This window comes from Pholis gunnellus, assembly GCF_910591455.1.
Source record: "Pholis gunnellus genome assembly, chromosome: 1".
Taxonomy (NCBI): Eukaryota; Metazoa; Chordata; class Actinopteri; order Perciformes; family Pholidae; genus Pholis; species Pholis gunnellus.
In genome coordinates this window covers 31,420,895-31,431,957 of record NC_136528.1, presented here as the reverse complement: position 1 = coordinate 31,431,957, position 11,063 = coordinate 31,420,895, and the positions used below count along the sequence as shown (strand labels likewise).

The 11,063-nt window shown below is 40.3% G+C and overlaps 1 protein-coding gene across 1 annotated transcript; it reads left to right on the top strand.

The window, feature by feature from the left end:
* Window positions 1–1,215: 1,215 nt before the first annotated feature.
* lto1 (LTO1 maturation factor of ABCE1) lies at window positions 1,216–8,261 on the top strand. Its single transcript, XM_079157086.1, has 5 exons — window positions 1,216–1,421; window positions 5,242–5,347; window positions 5,625–5,695; window positions 6,610–6,727; window positions 7,715–8,261. Exons 1-5 carry the CDS (start codon window positions 1,363–1,365, stop codon window positions 7,784–7,786), a joined length of 426 nt encoding a protein of 141 aa, XP_079013212.1. The 5' UTR covers window positions 1,216–1,362; the 3' UTR covers window positions 7,787–8,261.
* The last annotated feature ends 2,802 nt before the right edge of the window (window positions 8,262–11,063 follow it).

The window sequence follows — 11,063 nt, the reverse complement described above, 5'->3', positions numbered from 1 at the left end:
TAAATCTAGATCCAAGTTTAAGTAAAGCTGTGTATAGAACCCACCGAATATATTTTTTGATATCTGTTGTTGGGCTGAATTTATGGTTGACACGAGTGTTGGACAACGTTGTTGGCATGTTGCATGCCACTGTCCAATTTGCTGCTGTGATCCTGTAAAAATCCTGTAAATTTCCCCACTGTGGAACTAATAAAGGATTATCTACTGAGCTTTGACAATTTTAGATTGTTCTCAAATTTGTGCCCGGTCTTTAAATGGTTTGGCCCCTCCTCCACTCCGTGACTTTGTATACACTCGTTCAGTAACTTCCATTAGATCAGCAAGAATATCCTTTACACGAGATTGTAAAATACCATTTCGCCACACTACTTTTGGACAATCAGCCTCCTCTGTAAAAGCAACACATCAGTGGAACACCCTGCCTGAAGGTGTGGGGAGCTGCAGCTCTATCAGCACTTTTAAATCCAACTTGAAAAGTCTTTAAAAAGCTGCACAACACTGCACACACTGACCTCAATTCTTGTGGTCTTTCTGACTTGATTTTATTGACAAACATTCATTTTTGATGTGCTATTTGTGTATAGTGTTGTATTGAGTGTCTTGTATGTTCTTTATGGTATATCTTTGTATTATGTCTTTTCCTTTTACTGTGTTATTGTCTTGTTCTTGTTTTACCTGCCAAGGGACTGCAGATGCAAATTAGCTTAAGCTACAATCTGGTACAGTGCATCGAATGGTGGTTAAACTGTACATGGTCCCTTTTAAATAAATAAATAATGATCTTATCTTATGGTTATTTTGATGTATGTTTTTCCTCTTATTAATTAATTAATGTTTAACTTGTTTTTCTTCCTGGTCTATGTTTGCTAGGTGCATGGTTTATAATAAAAAAAACGTAATAAAAAAAAGAAATGACCTCTCATCTTGTGAGGAAAGAGCCGGGAAGACGTTCAAATCAGGGAGTAAAAAATATAAAATAAATACCTACAACTGTACACATATTTTGACGTTGTCATGGTAACGTGATATGTTGCAGCACAGCTCAACCATTTACCAGGTGACGTCAGTAAGTCCCTGAGTGTCCAGGGTTTGAGACTTTAGGGTTACACTGGGATTGGGCTCTAGACTCTGTAAGGCGGAAGTGACAGTTCACCTCCACACTCCTAGGGGGCAGCACTGCTCTGATGATGGCGGAAGCAGATACGGCTGATAGAGGCCGATGGAAACAGCACAGTAAGCGGTTAGCAGCGACCAGTAGCCTTCAGTTTACATCTGTGTAGAATACAACATCTGTAGAGTAGGGCTGTCAAAGCGTTGTGGACACATTTTTATAAAAGAATAAGCTTGTAGGTATAAGTGGAGATGGCTGGCCGCTCTGGAAAAGAAGATCTATTTGACGATATTCTTTTGGCGGATGAAAGGTGAGTTTTCTGGAAACTAAATGATGTCTTGTTTACCACTGCGGTCAAGTCAGCAGACACTCAGATCTCCGTAGTCAACTCAGCAGACACTTACATTTTAGTGCACCTATATGCTGAAATTCACGGTAAACTCATTCAAACTGCACAGATCGGGAGCGAGCGACGGATTTTGCAAAGTTTGCGGAAAGATTAACGTGACACAACATCCGGTTTTCACACGAACATCCTGTTTTCAGAATAAGATGCCAACAAAGTGTATACATATTGTATATATGGAAATAAGATTAAATTAATTATATTCACATTAAGATAAAACATGTTGCATCTCGTGAGTTAAAGGGAAAATACACCTGAATTGTGTGTGAAGTGTCCTTTATTCTTTGATTTGAGGGTTGCTGGAAAGATATTAAAATGAACTAGAAAATGCATTTCCTGCTGAAAATGCGTTGGAATGCTGAAAGCTGAAATGAACTGCGAAAACATTGCTTAAAATAGATATCCAATTCAAAAGAAATTGCAAAGAGCTTAATAATTCAAAACGTTTAAAGATTACAAATATGAAAAGTCATATCACCCCTCTCCTGAAAGAGCTGAACATTTTGATAGTCGAACGGTTTCTGTAGCTTAAAAAAGGGAAAAGTCCTCTCAAAATCTCTAAGACCTAAATGAATATATGAGAGACACACAGAGAGAGAGAGAGAGAGAGACTGAGTGAATGAGAGTGAGAAAGAGACAGACTAAGACAGTTAGATGGACTGAGTGAGTGAGATAGGCAGACAGACAGTTATATGTACTGAGTGAGTGAGTGAGACAGGCAGACAGACAGTTATATGTACTGAGTGAGTGAGTGAGACAGGCAGACAGACAGTTATATGTACTGAGTGAGTGAGTGAGACAGGCAGGCAGACAGTTTTATGTACAGAGTGAGTGAGACAGACCGACAGACAGACAGACAGACAGACTCAGACCGTTAGATGGACTGAGTGAGTGAGACAGGCAGACAGACAGTCATATGTACTGACTGAGTGAGTGAGACAGGCAGACAGACAGTTATATGTACTGAGTGAGTGAGTGAGACAGGCAGACAGACAGACAGACGGTCTAAAAATGCCTTTGACTGAATATTTCCAAGTCGTGTGTGTGTGTAGAGAGAGAGCGTGCCTGCGTGCGTGTGTGTATCTGGTTGCCATGGTGAGGACGCACCTGGTGTTAGAAGCAGACTGATTATTAAGAAGTGATTTTCAACAAAACTACCTGTCGAACATATGCTCTTTATACCAAAACCAGTCAATCTCAAAAAACATCAATCTCCATTGATATCTCAAAAAACATCAATCTCCATTGATATCTCATTCAAAAAAGATGTTTGATGAAACTGAACGTTCTAAAACCTTTCACTTGTAAATTAAAATTGTTAGATTTTTACTATGGTTGGAGTCATGGATGTCCTGATTTACTTATTTAATGTACAAATGTTTACTTTGAAAAATCTATTAATTGTTACCATAAAAATGATTGTTTTTGTAGGGTTGTAGTCAGACTTGTCTTGAACACATGCATCAGTCATTGTGTGGAATTATTGAGAAAATACCTATTATATCACCTCAAATATTCAGAAATTTGCTTTTTGAATGTTCAAATATAGGACTTTTACTTTGAAAGATCTTTTAATTTTGTAAGTGACTATCTGCAACTTAATTAATCACCGAGAGGCTCAGTAGGGGAGACTAACCTGCGAATGCGCTGGCAGTAAATGATTCACGGATCCAGTGGCTGAGTTTTATGGTTTTATTTGTGGACAACAAACAAACAAAAAAACATACAAATGTGTACAGTAAAAACGTTTGATTTTCACCATGGGAGGAGTCAGAGATGTCCTGAACATAAATAGTTGAGTCATTGTCTGGAATTATTGAGAAAATGCGTTTTATAGCGCCTCAAATATTTAGTTATTAGATATTTGTCAGTACAAATGTAGGATTTTGAATTTGCAATATCTCTTAATTGGTACAGTAAAAATGTCTGATTTTAAGCATGGGGGAAGTGGAGTCAACGGTGTCTTGTACACATATACATCAGTCATTGTCGGGAGTTATTGAGAAAATACTTTTTATAGCACCTCAAATATCTTTGACGTGCTAATTAACGGTAGCACTTCTTTAAGCAGCCTAGTCGGTATAGGGTCTAAGAGACAGGTAGAAGGTTTAGACGGAGACAATGTTGAAGTCAATTGGTGAAGGTCGATGGAAGTAAAGCCATCTAAACATGTATCAGGGTTTACAGCTGTTTCTAAGGTTCCTGTATTTGAGGATAGATCGGTAATGTTTGAGGGCAGGAGATTATTAATGTTCTCTCTCGTAGTTATAATCTTATCATTAAAGAAGTTCATGAAGTCATTACTACTGAGGTCTCCAGGAATACACGGCTCATAGAGCTGTGACTCTGTCAGTCTGGCCACAGTGCTGAAGAGAAACCTGGGTTTGTTCTTATTATTCTCTATTAATGATGAGTAATAGGCTGCTCTGGCATTAAGGAGGGCCTTCCTATGTGTTTTAAGACTGTCTCGCCAGACTAACCGAGATTCTTCCAAGTTAGTGGAACGCCATGTTCTTTCAAGTTTTCGCGATGTTTGCTTTAATTTGTGGCTTTGAGGGTTTATACCATGGAGCAAACCTCCTTTGTTGTACTAACTTGGCTTGAGTCAAAGATGGCTGCTACTCCACCTCCTCGGCCGGTGCCTCGAGGATTGTGAGTATTAATATGACTTGGAGGAGTTTATTCATTTAGGCTGACATATTCTTCATTACACAGCCATGTTTCAGTAAGACAAAATAAATCAATATGATTATCTGATATTAATAATTTACTAATATAGCTTTAGATGACAGAGGTCTGATATTTAAGAGTCCACATTTAATTATCCTATTTTGTTGCACTGTTATTATTAACTTGGATTAGGTTGTTTTTTTTTTACTCCGCGACTGTTTACTTTTGATTTAATTAATTTAAGTGGCCGTTGGGCAGACACAGTCTCTATAGGGTTTTGGGTGGGTAACTGCTCTAATCAGAATCAGAACCGTTTATTGCCAATGTATGTTTCACATACAAGGAATTTGTCATGGCGGGTGGTGCATTAGACAATAACAATAACAATCTACAACAATCAACAATGCAAGAAATAGAAACATATTAAAATTTACAATAGAATATAGAAGAATTTAAAATAAAGTGCACAATAACAGATAACAGGACTGTAAACAAGTGTAATGTAAGTGTAATGCAAAAGTGACAAGTGTATTAGAATATGAAGGCATGTACCAGGGAGTAGTAGGGAGGGTAGGAAATTGTCCTGGGGATGACAGAGTCAGTCAGTGGGGGACCCGGGCTCTGTTAATGAGCCCGACTGCCGACGGGAAGAAACTGTTCATATGGCGTGAGGTCTTGGTCCTGATGGACCTCAGCCTCCTGCCAGATGGAAGGGGCATGAACAGTTTGTGTCCAGGGGGAGAGGGGTCGGCTACAATCTTACTTGCTCGCTTCAGGGTCCGCGAAGTCCTTGAGGGACGGCAGATAGCAGCCAATCACCCTCTCGGCAGAGCGGATGATGCGTTGCAGCCTGCCCTTGTCCTTGGCTGTGGCTGCAGCGTACCAGACTGTGATGGATGAGCAGAGGATGGACTCAATGATGGCTGTGTAGAAGTGTAAGAGTAATGGAAGCGCAGAGAAGTGTGTGAGACTGCAACTCTGCTTTCTGGTCTGAACTCTAACTGAAACTAGTCTCCAGCAACAGCCGTTGAGTGAGGGTGTAATTGTCTCTCAGGTTCCGAGGGGAGGGCTACCTGGAGGGCTTTGATAGAGGGACCCGGCGAGGACTGCAGGATGGCTGCAGACACGGAGCCTCTCATGGGGCCAAGCTGTCCACTGTGGTGAGTTAGCACAGTGATGTTTCTACACACTCGTACTGTTGAGTACCTTAAGGCCTCAACATTACCCATTGACCCGCCACCAGACCGTAGGTATGTCAGAGTGCTGTTGACTTTCTTTTGCCGTAGTACAAAGTCAGTGTGTCTGTATGGATACATGTGCAGTTTACAGGGTTAGCCTGTTAGCTTAGTCATGTGACAATAAGCTGAGTTGTGTTTCTTTGAATCCATTCAGCCTCTCAGGGTTGTTCACGGTCTCTTGCCCTCTAACCTCCGACAGATTTCCTTCTACTATGGGTTCGCCATCACATGGAGAAGTCTCCTCCAACATAATACAGATGTCAAATCAAAGTATGGTCTCCTCAAATATGATCTTTATCTCCTAGATATTTCACTTCAGTGATTTTTTTTGTTGTAATATTAGAACCTATATACATGATCCAACCTTTCTCCTGCTTAAGTTTAAATACGAAAAGTAGTTTAGCAAGTTTTCCACTTTCTACAGTAGTTTTTTTTTACATATTATGAGTGAATGTAGATCTACAGTGAGTTATGTTGTGTTGTCTATACTTATGATATCTATCAGTCTTTCAAAAGTCCAAAAGTTTTAATTGAGTTTATGTCTTTCTCTTTAAAGGTCGGTTCTATTTGAAGGGTTCCTCTTTATTGTATTGTGTTGTGTATTCTATCATACATAGGTATAAATAATCCCTCACTTGTAGAAAACACTGTTGGTCATGACTCAGGGAAGTTCTGTATTGTCATATGAACAACAATTCATATGACAATACAGAAGCAGTCTTTGGCATCGAAAATCTTATTTCTCAAGTTCCCTCCAACAATGCTCATTAAATATGTTTAAAAAGAAAATCACATGAGTAAAAGAGAGGAATCTAAGGCATAAATAATCCAGAAATAAATGAAAAGGGCGTAAATATAACATATTTAATACAACACATTTGCAGTAGACAGCGATACTGATAAAATGAATAAATCCTAATGTAAACAGTGGTGTAGTAAATGTATGCATAGTGACATGATGATGAATAAGCCGGTGTAAGGACTTGTTACAGATCAATTTTAATGCAACTTTGAAGAACAAAAAAATCCAGATTGTGTCAAATCGTCAATAATAAAGTCAAGCTAACTCAGTGATCCATGTACGCAGAGCAGGGCGCTGCATGTCACAGAATGAATTTTGTCTGAGATTTATTTCAAAGCCACAGTGAGTGTCCTGATAGCTGTCTTGATGTGTGTGCTGTCAGAAAGAGAATGAAAGCGCTGGAGGCTCTGCTGGGTTTGGTCCAAAACTCCCCTCATGATGATCCGCAGTCTGCACAGCTACAGGAGCACATGGAGAAACTTCGGGCCAAGTTCAGACAGGTACTCCATTTACTTGACATTGGTAATAGTGAAGAGTGTCCCAATTCAGTGTGCAGGATCAGGATCAGCCGCTGTGGTCCCGGTACGTCAGCTGTCTAACTCACGGTGATTTCATACCCACACATTTCTATTTCCTCTTGTCTTTATTTCTATCTCTTTTAGAGAGATGGATGGATAGATAGTTACTTAAAAATATTAAATATAAAAATGCACAATATATACAATGAAATAGAATAGTATTCAAATTAACGAACTAAACAGTAGTGCAAAGATTTTTTTAACCAACAACAAACAAACAACAGTGTAACAGTGTTATAGTCTTGTGACTGATGTGGCCAGAGGTGATTTATTCTAAAGTCTTATAGCAGAGGGAATGATCTCCTGTATCTGTCCTTGTGACAGCGGAGCTGGATGAGTTGACCATTTTTAATTTAATCATTTAATCGTTAACCAATTTTAATTATTAAATGCATTCTACACTTCAACAGAAGTCTGTCTGCTGTTCAAAGGTGAATTACGTATTTCAAGTGTAAATGCACGCTTAAACATGTCTTTTGAAGCTATAAACTAAATGATACACTGTGATGAAACACATCAATGCTGGTGTTGAAATTGACATTTCTTACCAAATATATAAAAATCTGCATTAACAGTTGAAAACGGCTCAAAACGCTATGTACTGTAATAAATCCGGCCTAATCTCACAAGACCACCTCTGAGATAGTGTCGACCGCCTGGGACTAATCTACGTCATGAAATAAAAGAAGGTTAACGAGCTCCAGTCAGACCCCCTCCTCACCTGTAAAAACAGCGTCTGTAGCATCACAATCACTAATGACTGATCTTCTGTGAGAAGAGTGTGTGGATGAAACATTAAATCACATTTTTCTCATTAAGTGGCTAGCTAGCTAGCTAGCTAGCTAGCCACCTTCTACCATGTAGCTCTCCTTAATGCACAGCAGCTGACCTCTATCTGCTGTCGCCCAGGTCTGCTCTATGCTGAGTGTCCCGACCGACTTCAACGATTACATCAGAACTTCTGAAGGGACTTCTTTCTGAGTGCCTGGTGATGAGGAGGAGGTGCTGAGCCGACCTCTGCGTCCTGGACAGAGAGGGGGAAGTGGAGCTGCTGTCAGCCAGCAGCCCTGTAGTCGGTTTCCCAGGCGACTGGGATTGGTCTTCAGTGGATTCATCTACGGGTTTGGAGTGTGAAGCGGTGACTGTGTCGGTTTGACCATCGTCTTTGAGAGCAGTCCTGGCCTTCCCTTTTCCTGTGGGAAGGTGTGGCCTGTAGGAAAGTCCAGGGACCTCATTAACCCGGACAGTCTGAGTAGAAGGCTGCAGCTACTCTTACTGTTGAACTTGCCAAGTCTGGAGCTCAGTCCCAGTAGGACTTTAGAAAGTGGGATAGGCAGAAAGACACTTTTATGTTTTGTGGTGAATGAGTGGATTTATTGCAGTGATGTTTAAGCAGCTGAATTGAAAATCAGAACAAAATGGCAAACACCAAAATAAAACCTTGGAACAAACTTTGCTCCCCGGTGTCTGAAGTGTCTGTATTCTTTGGGAGGTTTGACTAAACTACAGTGACTGAATAACTGAAGCCGTTCATGCTGCTTTCAGCAGTGTTGGAAAGTAACTGAATACATTTTCACTTTCTGGTGCTCTGTACTCCACATTACACTTCAGAGGCTAATAATGTGTTTTTACACCACTATATCTGACAGCTATAGTCGTAGTTTGTAAAAAGATTTCACACATGAAACATTTAAAGAGAGTTGTAATAAGATGCATTGTTACGGATTAAACATTCAATAAAGCCTCCTCCATGAAGGTGTTCACCTCTCCAACAGCTTGAACACAAAACACTGCGATGGACGCTTCTGTCAGGTCGTCCTTCGGCTTGTGGGATGTTAGTGAAAAACATTGGACATTTGGAGAAAATATAATCTGAGTATCAGAAATTCCCACGTAACTGTAATGTACACTAACATTCTACAAACTATACAAGCAGCTGGCCACTAGAGGGTGCTGCTGTAATTCAGTGATTACACCATAATCACAAGTCAGACAAACACACAAGCACGTTTCTGTTGGGTGAGCTTTATTGTAATTTTCATGTTATTGGATAGAAACGGCTGATGCTGATTGGTTGAGTGTTGACATATTGTGTGTTGATTGTGAGCATAAATGTTACAGTTATGGACTTTTACTTCCACATGGAAACATTCTGAGCTTTCATTTTACACAAGTCTTCCACCCTCATCAGTGCCCCCTGCACTGTACCAGCAACACCTGTATCGTCAGTAATAATCAGAGAACTCATCAAGCAGTATATCGGCCTGTAAACTGTCATGGGTGTTTACAAAGGACAGTTTGGATAATCATTTTACCATCGACATTCACATGTCTGACCAGGGGCTCGGTTTAAACCCTTCTTTTATAGCAGTGTCGCTTCATCTCCACGTCTCTGCATTTAATGGGTTCAGATTTGTTTTCAATTCTATCTTGATACCATACATATGTTTTATGTAGGTTGAATGAATTATTACCCCTCTTGTTCATACTGGCCACTAAGCCATCTCTAAAGGGACTCCACTCTAAGAAATGGGAGATCAATCCTCAGTCTTTGTGCAAAAATACATTCAAAAGTTCAACTGAAGCTCATGATAGGCTTCAGTTACACAAATCATTGGCTTTTTAGTACAAACTTTCCTCAGCAGTGTTTCCTTACTGAGGTACCTACATCATGGTAGTCACATGTAGGTTTGTTACTAGTTACTGGTAATTCATCTACACACAACTATGAGGACACAAAGACTCTCCCTTGATCTAGCTCACACTTCATAAGCCTCATATTAGCTTCAGCGGAACTTCATAATTCATTTTATCCATAATTTCTTTACAGTGGAGTGACACGTGGGTCCTAGGAGGGATTACAGACAACTATTTCAATTTACACATGGATACATGAGTATTGTACCAAGATATACATAAAATCTACAATGCAGCACAATTATGGTTTAAAATGTTGAGGTCACAAGGTCTCAGACCCGTCACTTGACATCTGGGTTGTCTCAGATCCCACGCGGCGTCAAGAGAGGAACGCTTGTTCACACGGACACTAAAAGTTTGCTACATGAGTAAAATAAACCAAGATTAGCATTAGCAGAGAGTTGGGTAAATGGTGACACTGCTCCTGAAAAATCAAATAAATCTTGCAGGAAAAACTTTGAAAATTCAAAGTTACGGTTGTAAACCTGTACAGCTTTAAATACAATGAAGTAACAAACAACTGTTGGAATGTTGGTAAGTATAAGTAAAGGCCAATGAATACACTTGGCAGCACTTTGCATGTCAATCTAATAAACCAGTCAATATGTTAAACTAAAGTCCTCGTTTCTAACATGAAAGAAATGAACACAGTGACAGTGACTATAAAGATTAGTTCAGAAAAGGTCCTCACAACTTCATCTCTTTTTGATATGTTACGGCAACACTTTCATGGCGTTTGGGATGTGTTGTTGTGTGGCTCCTTGGCTCAATTGGCTGCTCATGATCACAATCAGTCAGCTTCTTGTTTTGTTTGAGAACACATACCAGGAATTTGACTCTGGTTACTCTGCTCTCATTGTAGATATGCTGATATAGAAATGTTGGCTCCAGTGTTTAAAAGACTGACTCCAGTGTTTTTATTTCTGCAGTCATTACTGTCCGCTGTAGTCTGTTCCAGTCCGGTTTGGTGGCTGATCCACGCCACATATAAAATAGTCTGTTAGATTACAGCATTTGTCATAAAGAAATGATGGTCCAAAATAAGATGCAGGTTGTGATGAGTCGTAGTGATCCAGTAAGAGTGTAGACGTCAGTGAGAAGAAGAAAGAGAACAGCGGCACAGTGTTTGCTCTGATGACAGATGTGTTACAGTAGCAGACCATGTCTGTCTGCTGATTGGTTAATGTTAAACTCCTGTCCCTCTCTCTAAATAAGACCAGGTCACTGACCTCTATGTGAGCAGTGTATGTACAGAGTGTGTACATGGTGCTGCTCGGTCCACACACACTCAACAACAACAACAACAATGGCATCAGGAGGCACCAGAGAGGACCAAAGGGACTTTTGCAGCCTTTGTCCGCCAGCCCACTTTCTCTTCCACGTCCAAACTCACACTGACAATAACCCAACAGGACTGTGTGTGTGTGGTGGGGTTACAGTAGCAGCTGGTTTATGCTGTGTCAGGCAGCAGGTGAACGCTGTCTTGTAGTCGGCAGCTTCTGAAGGGAAACAGAGAAAAGAGAATGGGGGAGGGAGGGGGGGGGGGTGACAGGGGGCCAAA

What these genes read in the sequence shown, in the direction of transcription:
- lto1 (XM_079157086.1), top strand. Translation starts at nt 1,363, where the DNA reads ATGGCTGGCCGCTCTGGAAAAGAAGATCTATTTGACGATATTCTTTTG. An exon ending in GGGCCAAGCTGTCCACTGTG is followed by an intron (nt 5,348 to 5,624) that starts GTGAGTTAGCAC and finishes AACCTCCGACAG; the next exon opens with ATTTCCTTCTACTATGGGTT. An exon ending in TTCGGGCCAAGTTCAGACAG is followed by an intron (nt 6,728 to 7,714) that starts GTACTCCATTTA and finishes GCTGTCGCCCAG; the next exon opens with GTCTGCTCTATGCTGAGTGT.